At 43.8% G+C, this 19,677-nt stretch overlaps 1 protein-coding gene across 19 annotated transcripts in view; it reads left to right on the top strand.

Moving 5' to 3' along the window:
* The window catches only part of birc6 (baculoviral IAP repeat containing 6), a 174,522-nt gene that overhangs the window by 145,185 nt on the left and 9,660 nt on the right, over positions 1-19,677 (top strand). For all 19 annotated transcript variants that reach the window (XM_080741078.1, XM_080741077.1, XM_080741087.1 and 16 more), the window contains 3 exons: positions 9,381-9,542; positions 11,137-11,214; positions 14,255-14,443. In XM_080741078.1, coding sequence (XP_080597204.1) covers positions 9,381-9,542; positions 11,137-11,214; positions 14,255-14,443 — 429 coding nt within the window. The remainder of the gene's footprint in view (positions 1-9,380; positions 9,543-11,136; positions 11,215-14,254; positions 14,444-19,677) is intronic.

The raw sequence follows: 19,677 nt of genomic DNA, 5'->3' as shown, positions 1-19,677 counted from the left end.
TATGATGTTATAAGGATCTAAGGATTTATTTTAATGCCATAAAATTAGCTTACCTTTGTGATTTAAAAAAAAAAAATATCCATCCATTATTTCCAACCGCAATTTTTTGTAAAAGACTAGCGTATCCCTCATCGTGTTGTGAAAAAAGAAATAATCTAACGGGCGCTTCCGTTCCAATGAACGAGGCTGAAGTTTGTCCCTCGCTTGCACCAGTTGTAGACATAGAAATGGAGAAACTAGATCCAGGCATAGAAATGGAGGAGAAAGGTGATCCCGCCGCCATTGTTGTTTATGTGCGCTCCAGATTTGAGACTAACATTACGGGAGCTGCTGCTACTGTACACACCTGCGCCACACCTCATCTGCTTACAGTGCTGAGGCAGGTAAACGAACGAACGCTCCTTATGGCACCGCGGATAAAAGAACGAGCGTTCGTTCGGCGGCAAAACTGTTAAGAGAACAAAGTGTATTCTTTCTGCTGCTTAGTAAATGGTGCATTTATTCAGCGCAAATGTGCGTTGCATTCACCCATTCACACACATACTGTACACACGACAGTTGAGGAAACCATGCAAGGCACCAATAGGGCTGTCACAATTATTACATAATCGTCTAATCGTGATTATTTGACATTATCGCAATTATTTTGTCATAATCGTCATAATCGTGAATGTTGAAAAATGTCAGAAATAGTGGAAATAGCAGATCTACAAGCTCACAACGCGTCGCGATGCGACGCGTTGTGAGCTTGTAGATCGGCTATTTCCACTATCAATGTTATTTTTTTAAGTAGTAAGTTGTCAAATATGTCAGTAATTTCTTTGTGTATTTAGGTTATGTGTCATATCTGCCATGTGCAACTTCAAAGCCTAAAAGCCAAACAGAAATGTAATTGTCAACGACAAAAACACAATTAAATCGTTAATCGCCAATTATTTGAGTGACAATTAATCGTCACGTAAAATGTCATATCGTGACAGCCCTAGGCACCAACCTGCTCCTTGGGAGCAGTTGGGGTCAGTCTTGCTCTGACACTTTGACCCTAACCCACTGTAAAGCAGGGCGAGCCCGTGATGGAAAGAGGCTGCTTTACCTCCTGAGCCACTGCACCCCTTGACCTAAGTTAGCTTGCTGAAGGTGGCAATAGATGTTTTAGTGGGGAATGTACACTTTATTTTAGCTGGGGGCCAGCCTTTCAGGTGACTGACTGTCTCTCCATTATGACAATCCTTCACTCCCTTTCCCAGCTGAAAAGAGCTAGTGATGTGACAGTCTCCCATTTAGTCATTCTGCTTTCCCGACCAACTCAATATGTAAATGTATCCTCCATTATCCCACTGCCAGCGATTTGCAGGCATTTCATATTTTACTGGGAAAATGGCCCATCAAGTAACTGGACAGAAAGTTGCCAAGTGATTTGTTCTCCCAGTGGTGTCTGTAAAATGTTTAGTCCCCCGTATATATACCCTGTTGCCTCCACAAATCAATATTTAACTAACATTAGAGCTTCACTCGCTCTCTCTTGCTGTGTTAAGTGTAAATTTGGCCGACTTGGTAATTGCGTTGTTGGAGAAGTCGAGCTGAGCAGGAAAGATCATTATTAGTTCACAGTTGTCATTGGCAAGATAAATGTTTTCACATCGAATTGTAATAGATTAATTTTCAAAAGAATTACTCAATGTCCAGTTTACTAGTCTTACCAACAGAACACAGATTAGCATATAACCATCCATTTAACATATTGAGAGGGAAGTCGGCCGGCTGTTTTGTAATTAATTATGCCAGACCAGTTGACGATGCACCAACCATGTTTATTCTGAAAGAAATATGGAATTTAACCTTTTACCAAAAGCGGACGTGACATTGTGAATGGCACTGCAACACTTTCTGGACAAGCTAGAAAAGTCCCATTGAGTAGGCCGAGATGATCACAACAGAAAACCAAAACAGTAAAGTAGACCTAGCCTTGCATTGCCAGACAAATCTGCCATTGCAAGGTAGAATTTCCCTTGCCAGATTAGGTCTGGCCCGCTCAGTTATTCAAACTAGCCTTAACCCGTTCAAAGATATGAGCTCCAAAATGATGTGCAGTGTGTGGGTTATGGGATGTGCACTGTGCATACAGTATATGAGGGATGGAAAGTAACTTTAACTGGTGCTTGCATGATAATATGTAGGAGCATCAATGTAAGAAATACCCGTTTCGTTTAATGGCTACCCCAGCCCGCCCGCCCACCCGCCTGCGCACACACCTGCCTGCACGCACACACACACACACACACACACACACACACACACACACACACACACACACACACACACACACAGAGAGAGCTGGTTAAACATGTTGCCTCATGCTAGATGCAGAATAGATGCGCCTCATGCTAGATGCAGAATAGATAGTAGATACACCATAAAAATGCTAATATACAGCATACGATTTGTGAAAGTGACAAACGGGCTTCACAGTTATGTTAGGTGTGTTCATATGCTAATTGTGATGCGATTTCAGATCAATTGCTCCAGCCACTGAGGAGAAACGCTGTTTCAGACAGACAGACACTCACTCACTCAGACAGACATTCGCAAAATTATAGTATAGATATTTCACGGCTCACAAGTTGTGAGAAACCAACCAGGGCCCAGTATGCAATGTAGGGCGGGCGTATCACCTTTGTGCTACTCTTCTTGATGGTTGTAGGTCTAACCCGGTGGTTCTCAACCTGTGGGTCGGGACCCCCCTGAGGGTCCCCAAATAATTTTGGGGGGTCCCCAGATTATGATTAATTTAATGTGAAACATTGTTTTCTCACTCAACAGTAAACAAAATAACATGTTTAAGTGTATAGAGGGTATCTGCACATTTCTAAAGTGACAATTTAAGGACTTTTTCATACCTCTAAAAAGACAAATTAACATTGGCCAAATTGTCATATAGAGGCAGAAATTTTGAAAATAGCTGATCCACATGCGTTGTGAGCATGTAGATCTGCTATTTTCACAATAGAACTGTGTTATACAAAATGTAATTCCTCAACTTTGTGCTCGTCAGGGTGGGGGGTCCCCAGTTAAATTATGATTATTTTGGGGGTCGCGGCCTGAAAAGGTTGAGAACCACTGGTCTAACCAATAGTTTGTTAAATCCTTTAGTAAATCTGAGAAGAACTGGACTCTATCCACGCAGTGTGATATGCGAGGCTAAAGTAGACCAGTTTGTTGTGAAGGATGGAAATGTGGAAAATTAACATAAGTAACTTAATCAAAACGTTGATTTCTATTATTGAATTCACACTGCACCAAGGCTACGAGTCTGCTTCATCTTTTAAAACTTGATCTCTTCACCGTGGTTGTCACCTCCATGACAATGCGCTCCTCCTGTCTCCCCCTCCTGTCTCAAATGTCAAAGTAATCCTTTTCATATTGTAGCCTTGCATTAGACACTTTGCATGTTGTTTTACTTGTACTGAGTAATTATTACCTCCCATCATTCTTAACTGGCTCAATCCATGTGGCCTTCTCTCATTAAATGCTTCTTACCCACACTGGCCGTCAGAACCATACATGTCATATCATACAGCTCTGTCTGATATGAGCATGTCTGTATTTTATGATCATCCTGAATTTTATATCGATCATAACCCCCACTGCATGTGATTCATGAGGAACTGCACCGCTCTGCTCTGTAGATGTGTCATGCCTTTATGTGGCCAGTACATTAGTTTTACACCTGCTTTGGCAAGACTATTATGATTCACTCTTTATTCTGTATTCTTGGATGTGTAAGACGTGTTCAGTGGTAGTCATTGCAGTTAAAAGATTTTTATGGGAAATCTACATGTAGTGATATGGGGATGGCTTTTGATTCTAAATCGAATACAAAATTCAGGTCGATTTTGTTGTGCTGTGGCAGTTTCCGGGTATAGAGTATAGGCCTTACTAATTTATATTGCCCTACACTATATTTATTCCATCAAACTTGAGGCAGAGTTTTCCTCCCATTGCAAAGAAAGAAAGCTTACTGTGTGTACTGCGACGTCTCTTTCTTTAAATAAACACTCCTTGGTTTATTTTGTGCGTAAGCAATTCCTAAACCAGTATTCTCTCACCCCTAGCCGCTGTGTTTGACATAGATACACAGAGGGAGCACTCATTGATGTGCGAGGCTATGGGCTCCTGCAGGCACATGCATCAGTCAGTGGCTCGCTCGGGCGCGCCTCACAAGCCTCATACACAGGACACAAAACGACCGCTCCTCAAAATTACACACAGTCTCAGCGTTTGTATACAAACAATTGGTCTATACTGTAGCTGTGTATGAAAGTTTGTGTTACATAGACACCGCATGCTTTGTTTCAGCATGTGGTGTTTGTACTGAAGAATGATTTGGCATTCCGCCATGCACCACCAAATGCTTGTCATCGACAGGCCTTACTCATTCCCCCAGTGACATTTAATAAATGGCCCTCACCCTGTGACTTGATGAATGGCAAGCTCTCCTTCGCTAAATGTCAGAACCCTCATCTGTTTCGGTCTGTTTCTACAAAAGAACACATGGTCACATTAAACAGCAAGCTCAGAGAGGACCACTGTCTTCACTGGAGGAGGTGGACATCTCGTGAACTGTCAAAGATCATTTCAGTCTATAGTGCACCTGTGGATCACTTCCGTTGTCCTGTCAAATTGTACTTGAAACCCCAACTATGTTTATCCAGCCTCCTCGAGTGGTGTAATTGTAATTTCATCTGCTCTTTGAGGAGCTTCCCACTCCACATTTACTCCACTTGGTGGGAGAGTGCACTAGAGTGTTGTGTCTGGGTGTTCACGTCAAAATAGACTTAATGCATGAGCGACACCGGGCGCCCTAAAGCAATCTTGTGAGTATAGTTGCAGGGTTGTCTCCGCATTATAAATGCAGACAATGCTGCCCATGCTCAACGTGCCGGTTTAGACATGGGTCAGGGCAACTGTTTTCTCTCCGAGAGGCATACAGGCATGGCCAGCAAAACATGCTTCCATACAGCACATACCCCTAGGATGTGTCCGGCACTCGCCACTACATTTATCTCTTGCGCTTCATAAAAGGATTCTGGTGGCTGTTATTTATCTTATTTATTCAGCTAAATTGGTCAGCTCTGAGACCATTCATTCCTGCCTGTTTAGCTTTCTTCCTCACTTCAGCTTTCTTTCTCTCCCCGGCCTGCCTCTTTATCTTTCTTTCCCTCTTCCGCCTGCCTCTTTAGCTTTCTTTCTGTCTTCGTTCAGCTTGCCTGGGTGCATTCAACCTGGCAGCAGCCTCTCCTTTCCCACCCAGGAGCAGCCGCTTCAGGAAGCCAGCCTTACACTTCATTCACATTTTAAGACACCTTGTTTGTTGATGCAAGAATGCCAGCCTTCTCCTGCATTTTTTTTCCATTTATTTTCTCTACCCCTCCCATTTTGAGACATTGTGTCAACTGCTTGTAGCTTTTGCTACTGCGCACTGATTAACTTGGGCATTCTCCCGTTATACGGTGTGTCTCTGTGCGTATCCAGTATATTATATATTAGTTGTGCAGTGCAACTAAAAAACATCCCACATTTTTTTTTAAAAAGAAAAGAAAATCACTCACGGAGATCCCCGCAACCCGTGAATAAAACCAGCTGGTGTTGCTCACCAAAAACCGACAATCCACAAGCATCACGACACATTGGGAGCCTGTAGATCACCTACTGTATATTCGGTGGGCGACACCATTGGATGAATAAATGAGCAGAGTGATGCCTACCTGTTGCTGCTGTTGTCCTACCACTTGTAGCAGGAGCTCATCACAAGTTATTATTTCCGTCAGAAATCCCTACAAAGTACTCCATGAAGTACTCCATGACTGTAGATAGGAACTCTACCTGTAATCGTTAAGCTTAACATCCTTTAATTTTAATTCTTATGTATAGAGATTAAATGCCAATGTTTAATTGCCGTAAAGTGAATTTAGCAACACACTCTCCCTCCATTTCCTGCACAAATCTGCTTATAATAATCAGACTTAGACAGGAATAGTAACACACGGTGCATTTTTTTGCCTTGAGCATGATAATGAAACATTTCTTTCCTGAAAGGTAGAACATACTGGAATGGTCTGAATAGAAAAAGAAAAAAAGAAAAACATGTTATTGCTTATAAGTAAAATAAAGAAAACATTTTGGAATATTTTCTTTTATCTTTACTGAAACCTAACTGTAACCCAAAAACTGAGGTCTGAACCGAACTGTGGACTAACTGCACCACTGCACACGTATATATATTATATACATCTCTCGCAGGGGGTTTCAGATTAGATTCAAGATGCGACTGTCACCTCTATATGAGCTGACTTTTGCAGAAAACCACAGCTCCACTCCCCAGTCAGACACATTGCCTTTGAGCCTGAATACCTGTGACTGGCTAATTACCTACCTAGAGTAGGTCCTCTCATCAGCACACACAAGTGACTGAACAGGAAGAGAAAGAGAGGTGGGGATTTTCTGTTCCACAATCATGATGTAAAAGGTTTCCCCTGCATTGATCATATTCACACGTTCACTTATTGCACACTTAAACGCCACTGCTCAAGTTGTATGACGTGAGAGCAAAATGGACACTGTTTCAATATGTCAATTGATCCAACAGTAGCCGCTGACACAGGCAAGCGCTCTTTAAAATAAATCGCTCTTTCAATTTGCGTTTATTCACACTAATTATCAAATTAGTGTGAATAAACACATCAAATTATATTCATGAAAGTTGGAGTTGCAGGTAGACTATAACCGTTTCACAAGATTTATAGCCAAATCATCACAATCTCATTACAAAAATAATAATAATAAAACCATGCCATGTAAGCCATGTAATTTATACAACTAGAAGCTCGGCCGCCCTTTGGGCGGCCGAGCGTCTAGTCGGCGACCTGGCCAACTCGGGAACAATGTAAATAGGGAATGAATGCCCCGCCCTTTAATGCAAACCCCATTATACCTGTTGTCATAGGATCCGTTTTGACCATCTGTTTGCGTGTGTCCATTTATGCCCATATATGGAGAGATATGTCTGTCTACGTCCATTTTCTGCCCATATATGGAGATCTCTGTAGGACCTGGTTTGACCATCTGTTTGCCTGTGCCCATTTATGCCCATATATGGAGTTTGCGACCTGGCCAACTCGGGAACGATGTAAATAGGGAATGAATGCCCCACCCTTTAATGCAAACCCCATTATATGGAGATCTCTGTATCTGTCTGTGTCCCTTTTATGCCCATATACTCTATCTGTGTCCATCTTTTATGCCCATATGCACATATATGGAGATCTCTGTATCTGCCCATATGCCCATATATGGAGATCTCTGTATCTGCCCATATGCCCATTCTCTGTATCAGTCTGTGTCCCTTTTATGCCCATATACGGAGATATCTGTCATGGAGATCTCAGTCTGTGTCCCTTTTATGCCCATATATCTGTCTGTGTCCCTTTTATGCCCATATACGGATGCAAACCCCATTATATGGAGATCTCTGTATCTGTCTGTGTCCCTTTTATGCCCATATATCTGTCTGTGTCCCTTTTATGCCCATATACGGAGATATATCTGTCTGTCCCTTTTATGCCCATATACGGAGATATCTGTCGGGTCGAGGCAAGGCCCCTGTATTGCCCATATATGGAGATCTCTGTATCTGCCCATATGCCCATATATGGAGATCTCAGTCTGTCGGGTCGAGGCTAGGCCCCTGTATCTGCCTGCAGTGATGTCACAATGACTAAGCGCTTGCGCCCGGCACTGCAGTGATGTCACAATGAGTCAGCGCTTGCGCCGATTTTGCGCCGATTTCCGCATAAGGAGATTCCGAACGTTTCGCGCCGGTTAGGGAAAACCGCGCGTCGGGTCGGGTCGAGGCCCGGCACTGCACTCCGTGCCGCGGCGGGGAACGCGCGTGCCGAATCTGAAGCCGGTGGGACGAACGGTTCTCGAGATACGCGGATTACAAACACACACGCAGAGACTTCTCGCATTTATAGATAGATACCCTATTAACTCATTTGTAGCCAATCCCGAGAATACTCGTGAAAAATACTCGAGTATTTAGAGTTCCGATCCCGAGTATACTCGTGAAAAGTACTCTATTACTGTAACGCCGGTTCTCCTACCCTGTAGCTGGGCGGAAGGTCCTGACACGATCGCCCTCGCCGATTCATCATCATCACGGATCCACGTGCACAAAATAGTAATCCCATAACATGGAGGCGGACAGGGAATCTCATCTTTAATGTCCATTATCTCCAAACAACACTTTTAAAGGGGAGGATGGCATTAGATTCTCGCTACATAACATAATAACAAAGGCATCGATCGGCCATTTTAGAAAGCACATGGTGTGACGACCGCTTCCGTTGTATGACGTCATGACGTCAAACCGGAAGTGTTTACGCAATGGCCTTCTGGCCTTCAAAATAAGAGAACGGTCGTGGATGAAGGCTGCGAGCGGCACGCTGGACATTTTAATCCGTTAATTTCAGGAGCACAAAATAAATTGTGGTGCATAAATGTTAATGAAAGAAAGGTCATCATTATGTAAATAAAGCCAGTAGAGGGGTGAAGTGCTTGAAATGGGGCCATTAAACATGGTTGCCTGCTCTCCCCAGGTGCACCAAGTAGTGTTTTAGAGATGTGTGCCCTTTTCATTACATCTCTGTGATGTTTATTTTGTTTTACGGTTCTTTGTTTCTTTGATTAATTAACTAATCTCATTTAGTGAAGAAATTAATTGGGTTTCCATGACAAAAAACCACAAGGGTAAGGATTAAAAAACGGTCCCTTGTTCACTTCTAATTTAATTCTTTACCTTGATGGTTAATTACATTGTTGTGGCTGTAAAAAAGCACTAAAAGGGGTTGTCACTGGCTCTCCATAAATGTTTTGTTGTTCACCCCACTTCTCTCTACCAAGATTTACCATTATCAGCAGCCCCCACCCCTTGTTCAATTAAAGCTCCATCAGAGTGAGTGATTAATAAACCCAGTGGCGTCATTTCAGCAAAAGCTAGGGTATGGCAAAGATGGGAGTCCTCATGGAAAAGAGGCATTACATTTTGTATAACACGGTTCTATTGTGAAAATAGCAGATCTACATGCTCACAACGCCTCGCGCTGCGAGGCGTTGTGAGCATGTAGATCTGCTATTTTCACAATGTCTGGAAAAAAAGAAAAGTTTTGACAGGTTTCTACGGTTTCTTGGGCTGGATATGGCAGCCTGGAATGGTTGTTCAAATGCAGCTAAACTTAGCATGTTGGTAAACGTGCCACAATTAACAATAATGCATTGCACCTGAATAAACTCCCACCTCTCTCACTTGTTTGTGTTGCTAGGTTCTCATCACAGGCCCGGCAGACACCCCGTACGCCAACGGCTGCTTCGAGTTTGACGTCTACTTCCCCCAGGATTACCCCAACTCCCCTCCACTGGTCAACCTGGAGACCACGGGGGGCCACAGTGTGCGCTTCAACCCTAACCTCTACAATGATGGCAAAGTTAGTACAAACGGTTGGATCTTGTATTTTGTTGGGTTTCCTCAAGTGTAGGATTGACCCGTGTGCCTTTTTGTAAAGGCCAATTATCTGTTCACTGATGCCAGTCATGCCAAGAAAAACAAAATGTTCAAGTTCAGCTTACTATGAAAGGGCATTCTGGGACAACCAGATCTTATTTTATTGTTGTTTAAATAGCAATATAACAATATGATGGGTCAATATGATGGGTCGTCCTATGATGCATCTTGCATCATATGATGCTTTATAGCATGCTGAAATGCTACAATATCTAAAAACACAGATTGAACACAAAATATAACTCAGGATTGTGTTGATCATGTCCCAAACAACAATAAAATAAGATCTGGTTGCCCCAGAGGTGAAATGGTCCTTTAAGACCATCATGACACAGAATCCCACACAAATGGAATTTGTTTTGGTGGATTGGCAGCACCTTTTATAATAGGTCCAAAGCTAATCAAGTATAATATAAATTGGAGAGTGATTGAAACCACATGTTGTTTAATTCCAACCCCTACTATGATAGCAAGATGAGCATGATAAAAAAATAAGCAGACTGAAAATAATAGGTTGACCAGAAACTACCTTTGATCAAGACCCCACAAGAAACGTATATTTTCAGTCTCGTGGCAGATTCTGTCATGTTGAATAGGGCTGTCACAATTATTACATAATCGTCTAATCGTGATTATTTGACATTATCACAATTATTTTGTCATAATCGTGAATGTTGAAAAATGTCAGAAATAGTGGAAATAGCAGATCTACAAGCTCACAACGTGTCGCATCGTGACGCGTTGTGAGCTTGTAGATCGGCTATTTCCACTATCAATGTTATTTTTTAAGTAGTAAGTTGTCAAATATGTCAGTAATGTATTTGTATATTTAGGTTATGTGTCATATCTACCATATGCAACTTCAAAGCCTAAGCCAAACAGAAATGTAATTATCAACGACAAAAACACAATTAAATCGTTAATCGCCAATTATTTGAGTGACAATTAATCATCATGTAAAATGTCATATCGTGACAGCCCTAACGTTGAAGTGTAAAATTAACGCCACCGTATCTATCCAGGCTGCTCAGGTTTTGATTCTGAACTTGACACTTGGACATGAGTGGGCGTCTTTCAAGGCTTATACCAAGACATGTTTTTCTAGTATGTATAGCTCTTCCCCTCCGGCCCTGACTATCTTCCTTTGGTGAGTTGCAGTAAAGGTGCTGGAGCCTGTCACATCTGCTGCTGCTCATTAAGCAGCCTCTGACAGTCCACATCTATTTTCATAATGGACCCAGACAGCTGCTATAAGAATTACTCTAGGCTCGGCCTATCAAAGGCAGCGCCAGCGGTGAGCCCCTGCGGTCCTTAAGCCCATGACTAAAGGTTGGCTAGATGGATGGATGGACAGAGGAAGGGGAGGGAAGGTTAGATGGATTGTCTGCTGCGTCTTGCCCGAGACCGTTTACCTGGCACTGGTCATCTTTCTCTTTCGTTGACGTTTTAATCTCCTCTGACAAGTAAAGTGCATTGCTTTAAGTGCTTCGTTTTCTCGTTTGTTTTGTCTCATTCAGGTATGTTTAAGTATCCTCAACACTTGGCATGGGAGACCAGAAGAGAAATGGAACCCACAGACTTCGAGCTTTCTACAGGTGAGAAAGGAGTGCACACGTCCTCTGCGTTGCTCAGGGCTCTTTATTAATAGGTTCAGTGTTTTGACAGCTCTCATGAAGTATCGTCGTTGCAGCTGAGCTAGTAATGTGGCTTGGTGGCAGTACATGCATCTTAATGCTATTCGTTGACCGTGGTCCCCCAGGGCTCTATCCTTGCCCCCCTCATTTTTTGGGGTTGTTTGTCTACCAAAGCTTTCTTTTTCCTGAGTGCAGTGTATGTTTTGAATCGTTTTCAATGGGGACGACACATGTTTACGCCATGCCGGAAACACTAGCAGTGTGATGAGACACTGAGAGTCTTTTCTGCCCCCCTCATTTACTGTACGTGTTATATATATTGTGTTTTTATGTTATTGCCGAGAGTTGAATTATTTTCAACTCGGGTGTTTGGAAGGCAGCATTATCAGGCAAGCGCCTTGGCTTTTCAGCTGGGAAGAAACTCATGCAGACATAAAGCCTTATAACCGATCTACAAGCTTGCAATGCATCGGTGAAAATACCATATCTACAAGCTTACAAAGCCTGTAGCTCACAAAGCATGTCAGGACACAAGGGTTCAAGTTGTTAATCAGACTTTGGGTAACAGATTATCCATACACACACACACACACTCCTTCACCAAAGGAAAGGTTTAGCGACACACAATTTCAGACTGAGATGCAGAACGTACAATGCCATTCCCACCTGCAATGCCTGATTAGTACCAAAATAACAGGTATATCTGCGGTTTTCGGTGTACAACAGCGACACGCAATTACATATTAATCAGCCCAAATACAGGTGTGAGTAGGTGGGCATGGAGTCTAGCGAGAGGTGTCTCCCAGACTGGCTGACAGACAGGGAGGAGGTTAAGTGAGGGTGCATGCATGGAGGGCTGCATCCATCAGGGTAATAAAGCTATAAATCTCTCCAAGTTCCCAAGCCGAGGCCTGCCCAAGGGGGGGACACAAGGAAATGGGGGATCTCGCCACCACCCATTTATTTGCGCATGTGGTCAGCCGAACACACACACACACACACACACACACACACACACACACACACACACACACACACACACACACACACAGGTGTTTGTTTCAGGATTGAAAGGACATTTACGCAAACAGATATATTTAACGCCACCCCTTGGTGTGTCCGATTGTTCCCAAACGATAAATTCTTCATCTATGAGCTTGGAAAAAGCCTGTGTGTGCAATCTACGAAGCTTCCCCCTCACACTCTTAGTCACTTACGCTCCATCTTAACGTGTTGTCATTTTGCAGACACAAACAGGCATTTTCCTTGTATATTGATCTGGCGCCAAGTGAGCCAAAGTCCTTGGAAATGGCTCTCCTTTCTTTTCTTTTTTTTTTTTAAATAATTCCCTCATTTGCAGGGTTGGGAAGTTCATAGAGATGTCTGCATTGATTATCATTCTAGTTAGTGTCGGCTGGATCGATAATGGAGAGAAATGGGGGGGTGGGGTGGTTTTCAATCGGAGAGAAAGAGGCAGCGGGGGCGGAATTAGAATTAAGTCACGATCCGGGGGGATATTGGCTCTGAGATCTGGCAACCCACTTTGAGGGGGGGGGGGGGGGGTTGCAACAGTTGGAGGTCATTCGTGTCAGACTACTTCAGTGTCTTCAAGGGCAAGACGGTCCCAGTGTTGCCTTGGCATTAACCCATTTAGGCCTAGAATTATTTAATGCTTCAACTATTGAAAAATAGCACACAGCAAGCTTGTAGATCTGCTATTTTTGAAAAATCATGTTTTTTTGTTTTTGTTTTTTTTTTCTGCTTCTGGGGGTCCCCGGAACAACATATTTTGAGATGCGCTCCGCGGCCAAATACATGTACATTTTTAGGGTCCATTGACACGAAAAAGTTAGAGAACCACTGATTTAGAAGAAGGATTTAGAAGACATTCATAGAATCCGGCCAAAAATAGCAGATCTACAAGCTCGCAGCGCGGCACTCGGTGCCACGCTGTGAGCTTGTATATCTGCAATTTTTCAATGGTTAAAGCATGAAATAACACAGACACGTTCCCGTTCTCAATATGTTAAATGGGTAGGCACTAGGCAGGTCTCCAAGCTGTCTTGCCCTCATTAGGAATGGAGAGGCGGGGTGGTGGATGAAGTGACCGAGACGGAAGAGACCAGTCTCTCTGGTCTCCTTGAGACGGCCCGAGGCCTTAATTGGGGCCGTTAATAAAGATATATTGAAGGATATTTTTTACTGTGCCAGAACATTCCTCGCTTTTGTCTGATGCTGCCTGAAGTGCTCGGCAGTGCCAAGCTCATTTTTGTATGCCTTACAGTGCTTCCCCCTCCCTCCCTCCCCCGCCCACACACGCACCCACTGTTCTTTTCCCCTACTCCCTCGCTTCTCACTTTCCTATAGGGCTGCAATGATTGTTTTCTAAGAGTATTCTATCAATTACTTTGAATTATCAAGAAACGTGGCTAGAGTTGTATATTATACAGTATCAACGAATTGATTAACCTCGTAACTTACATAACGGTATCGTCATGGAGGAATTGTTAAAGTAGCAGATTTACGAGCTCAAAACGCATCGTGGCGCGTTGTGAGCTTGTAGATCGGCTATTTTCACTAGTTATCCACATTTTTACATTTTTTATTTATTTATTTGTTTCTTTTTTATTTTTTTGCCTATAATGTCACACTCAAAATAAGGATGGGGATTATCCATAGATTATTTTATAACATTTTATAATCGGTGAAACTGTTGCACCCCTACTTTCCAATTCAATCCCTTCTCTATGCCGTTTCAGCCCGCCTTATTTTATTTGTAAAAATAAAATATCCCACAATATGTGCCTTCTCCTTCTCCGGCACCATTTCCTAAACACGGTACAGGTGTAATTAGCAATGGGAAGATAAGAAAATGTCATGTCACGATTATCATGACCAAAGAAATTGCGATTTACGATATTATCGGACAATATCGTGAGTGCTTTTTTTTTTATCACGATAAACGATAATAGTGATTGTCATAACGATTGTGTGTCTCCAGGTGCTGGTGTCCGTGCAGTCTCTGATCCTGGTGGCTGAGCCCTATTTCAACGAGCCGGGCTACGAGCGCTCGCGCGGCACCCCCAGCGGCACCCAGAGCTCCCGCGAGTACGACGGCAACATCCGGCAGGCCACCGTCAAGTGGGCCATGCTGGAGCAGATGAGGAATCCCTCCCCATGCTTCAAAGAGGTGAGGAAGAAGCCTTTCTCACATTGTTGAGCCCTCCCTCCCCTTTTCATTACAACAGTGTTTCTCAAAACTGTCAAATTTCAAGGTCTCTACTTAACTCTGACAGTGTGCAAATGGAACCAAATGAACCCGTTGATTTGGTTGAACCCGTTAGGGTTCATTTGGTTGCACACTGTCAGAGTTACAGACTTGTATGGGTCAATTTAGACCACCCTAAAGAATCCCACAGTGTCTCTGGAATCCACTTTGAGACCCACTGCATTCCAACATACTAAAAGCTGAAGTCCTCGACACCTTAACAACCACCAACACCTCGATATCCTAGCTTCTTAGCCTCTTTATCCCCGTCCATCCATATTGTCGGACCTGAACTTTATCCCGCATGCTCAGTCTCTTCCCTTCCGGATGCAGAATAATAATCACCCCCTAATGCACGACTCGATGCGCTCGCCGACCAAACGGATAAAGGACAAAGCCTGCCGTGCCTCCACCGAGGATGGTACCAGGGGGTCACCGGCGGATAATACATTTTCCTGTTTATTAATTCTCAGGTGCATGATATCGTGTGGTTGGAGGCGCTCTCCCCCCTCGCATCCTTCTCCCTCCCCACCCCACCTTTTGATTTCCTCCCGTCCTTGACACGGGCCATGGCGAAGCAGATAGCGCAGAAGGGATAGCGATCAGTCAACTTACTCACTCAGCCTCCAGAAATGTGGAGAGAGAAGAGGGGGGGGAGGGAAGAGGAGTGGCCGGGGACGGGGGCGTAGTCTGCAGAGAGGGATTGAGAGAGGGAAGACAGACTGATGGAGAGAGATGAAAATAGAGAGGGTGAGGGAGGAAGGGGAAGCATCTCTACAGAAAGAGCCAGGCGGCGAGGAATTAATTGGGAGAAACAGAACTGCAGGGTAACTATGATGAGGTATAGAAGATGGAGAGAAAGAAACGATATACTAAAAGGGAAGGTTAATCTATATTAGCTTGCAGGCAGGCTTCCCGGGCATGTGTGGGGGGAAGGGGGTAGAGGAGAAGGAACAACAACTCCTACAGTTCTGCTTTGACTCCCCATCGTAGCCTGCATGTAGCCGGACACTCTGGCTACCGTCGGGGCCCTCTCACACACACACACACACACACACACACACACACACACACACACACACACACACATGTTGGTGCATACTATATTTATGCATACTATATTTATATTTTAACCCATTTAGAACGGGTACACATTATTGTGTATCATTATTTAATGCTTTAACTATTGAAAAATACCAGATATACAAGCTCACAGCCACGCTGCGAGCTTGTAGATCTGCTATTTTTGAAAAATCGTGAAAATTCGAATTTTGACCTGATTCTATAAGTGTCTTTTGAATCCTTCTAAGACTTTTTGAAAAACCTATGTTTCTATGTCAGCAATCTGGCTAGCCATCGTCAAAGAAAAAGTCCTTTTCACTTAACTGGAGCTCAGTTAGTCTGTTCTTCAGAGACTACTATGTCAATGGTTCTCAAACCATTTCATTTGAAGGACCCCCAAAATGATATTTATTTGGCCACGGACCCCCATCTCAAAATATTTAGTTCCAGGGACCACCCAGAAGCAAAATTGGAGTTACAAACGTTCGCTTTGAAAATACATATATTCAAAGATTTGCACACATTTTCACGACTTTTTCAAAAATAGCAGATCTACAAGCTCGCAGCGCGGCGCCGCGCTGTGAGCTTGTATATCTGCTATTTTTCACTGGTTAAAGCATTCAATAATTTTAAATGTGCATCTCTCGTTTATGCCGGCTCTGTCTCTTCCCTGCTTTCTATCTATCTTTCTTTGTTTCACCCAGTAGCACACGCTGCTCTCGCTTTCTTCCACATCCTCTCTTGGATGCGCTGTGCGTACACGCATCAACACTCACGCACACGTACGTTTCCCCTGGGTGATTATCTTGCAATCAATTTCCCTCTTGCCTATTTTCCCTACCCTTCTCATTGTGTGTCTTTGGAGCTCTCGATACCAGCAGAATATAAAACTGTCTTTTATAGAGCTGGCTCTGAGTCATCGGACCTGGACCTGGGTTTGTGAGTGCCTGCGTGTGCGACTGTGCGTGCCTGCTTGCTTGTGCGGTTGTACTCCATACTTGTATTTCACACTGTTCACCTGCTCCTGCACAAAGCTAGCAACACATTTTTTATCTTTTATATATCGTTTAATTTTTTTCAATTCGATTATTGTGGCAGTTTTCTAACATCATTTCACATCAGTACCGTTACGGCAAAGGGCTTATGCACTGAACCATTTAAAGAAGTAGTTTACCTCTAAAATTACTTTTTTTCATTTTTTTTTCTTCAATTGATTACTCACGCCATGGAGGCTTGAGCTCAATAATATTTTATTTGTTGCATTCCTAAGACAATCATTTCATTACAATAAAGGTTCTGGATGGGGACCAAAATGCATTTGGGTACCCATCCGGAATCCACACTAACATAATCCCTTTTATGCCCATATATGGAGATCCATGATGTCATCAATATTAAGCCCATATCTAACAGGACTTCATATGGGAATGCCATATATGGGAATGCCATATATGGAGGCCACATCGGCCACATACACATTAATCCATATATGGCCAAGACAGATGGCCAAGATATCTGTGTGGCTGGTTCTACAGACAGGGATCTCCATGTATGGGCATACAAGTTATTGTATGTATGATGTCAGATGTCTTAGACATCATAGGACTTTCACATAACAAATTACTGAGTAAGCATGTTTGGGCTCTCATATTTATTTGTAAAAAATAAACTTCGTGCGGGCAAATAGTTCAGACTCTTTTCCTCCAAACAAATGAAACCCAGACTGAATTATGGGTACCAGCTTGTGTCCTCCTGGGCCCCAGGACCTGTGTGTAAAACACAAGATGCCATCGAGACAAGCTGGCCTGGATGTGTAGCTTCATTCACGTCAAAGTGTCTTTTTTTCCAGACGCCCGGTTGAAAGAGTCACGTTTTATTAATGCATACATCGCAGACTGTTGGAGCGCGCTGTGTACAAAATGTCCCGGGTCGGATGAATTTGTGATTTAACACAGAGGTACATTATTCAGAGTCGGAGTCTATTATTAGTCAGAGGGTCCTAACACACACACGGAGAGAGACACAGGCGTACTAACTAACACAGCCGCCACATGCACACCCTGTCACGTCATGAGCCCTGGGTTTAATTCCACACTGAGAGGCGGAAGAGGCATCATTGATGAAGTTTCTGGGATGTCTTGGCAGAGTATCTGGCTCTGGCACGCCACACTAGCTGTGACGTCAAATGGGACCCAATGGTGAAATGGGCTGTTGGAGCTGGAGATGGTGGTGGGGGGACGTGGCAGGAATACTACTTGAGCAATCCTGTGTTTGTGCATGCGCACTGGACACACAGCCCCTGAAATTCAATTAAATTTGTGACACACTCCTACAAGCTCTTCCCTCTGCTGCCCTTTTAGTACCTTCAAGTACATGTGCACACAGGCACGCATGCACGTGCGCGCGCGCACACACACACACACACACACACACACACACACACACACACACACACACACACACACACACACAGAGGCATGGCTAATCTTATAAAAAAGATGGACAAGAACATGCTAGTATGGTCCTCCTTATGAATTCAGAGCCTTTCTATCAGTGCCCCAAATTCTGACAGCTGTTGTTTAGTTTTTGTGTATTTTCACTGTTAGATGATTTGTCTGTCTCTACTGTCAAGACATTGGACAGTAGCAGCTATTTGTACTGCTAACAGGCTCAGGGAGAGTCTTGTCTTACCCAGCACTTTCAGATGTACACACACACACACACACAGATTGGTTCCTTGTCTGCGTGCCGACGATGCCGCTAGCTCAGCGTTGTGAGTTTCTGCCCACGTGAGCATGAGATTGGTTTGGGGGGCTCCTTGTCTGCCACCGTAAGACCGCATTATATTTTTGGTGTGTGCAAGAATCCAAAGTTTGCATGTGCTATTTATAGAGCGGAAGATGAGGAATAGAGTACGGACTTGAATTATGCAGCCGGAGATTGTCGGGTGGAATTAGTGACAACAGGCCGCTTGCTGAAATATAGATCCTCTTTCATTTTTAGTGTGCGTATATAGCCTGCATGTGTGAATGTGTGTGTCTGAGGTGAACGGAAGTGACCTCGCTGTTGGTGCCTCTGTGTTGTCAACAAGCTCTGTGGGTATGGTCTCAAGCGTGCGCCTGTGAGTGTGTGTGTATAAACACTGGCTATGTGTGAGAGCCAGAAGGGGGATGTCCCCATATGCGCAGCTGCACTGGAGCGTAAACGGGCCCATTACGGCGCACAATGAGGTGATATCCTTAACTAGCCCCACATAATCTCAGGCGACGCCGTCGTTTCTAACCCCCATCAGGTCCTAATGGTTCAGTCCACCGTTTGATATGGAGGGAAGGGGGGGGGGGGGTCAAAGTCGCCAACGGCCACTCCATTTGATTTAGAGGTGTGACAGGCGTATACGTGATGGATAATTATGTGCTCCGCATCAGTGATGGCGTTGAACTCCATATCCCTCCTCTGGCCTGCGATGGCCTCGGGCAGGTGGATGGAGAGGTGCACTTGATTCACCGTCACAAGTGAGCGCAGGCAATTTCTGCACAGCGGGCTCCTGCACATTCAATATACATGCTAAGGACAAAACGCATGCCCAAACAACTTAAACAATGTGGGTGTGTGTACACTAGGGGTGGTCCGATCACCCACCAATATAAATCGTCTGATTTACACTCCAAATGACTCCATCGGTGGTCACCACAAATGACCTGATTTGAAAATGTTATGAGCAAACTGCTCTGTTTAAGAGGTATGAAAGTCAGTCAGATACATTATATTGTATAATATTGAAACTACCTACCAAAGAGCCAATCTACAAGCGTTCTGTGCTTGTAGATATAGTTTATTTTTCGGCAAGTGACACAGACAGATTAATAAATGATCATATCATTGGCCTGCTACGTGGTGATGTCTGTCATCTCCACTTGGTTGTGGCATGAGCTCATTCAAAAGTTTAGTTTCCAACACAGCAGCTTGAACAAAATACTGCATGACAGCAGGGAGGGACTCTTGTAAGCTCAAAGGGACTTTCACATTGAATGCGGCAACGGCACCGCTGCACTTCAAAACCCATTATGTGCAATGGCTTGCGCTGCGCAATGACG

Source organism: Nannobrachium achirus (genome assembly GCF_963921795.1).
Source record: "Nannobrachium achirus genome assembly, chromosome: 13".
NCBI lineage: Eukaryota > Metazoa > Chordata > Actinopteri > Myctophiformes > Myctophidae > Nannobrachium > Nannobrachium achirus.
The sequence above is the reverse complement of the archived record's forward strand: the minus strand, read 5'-3'. Positions and strand labels throughout refer to the sequence as shown.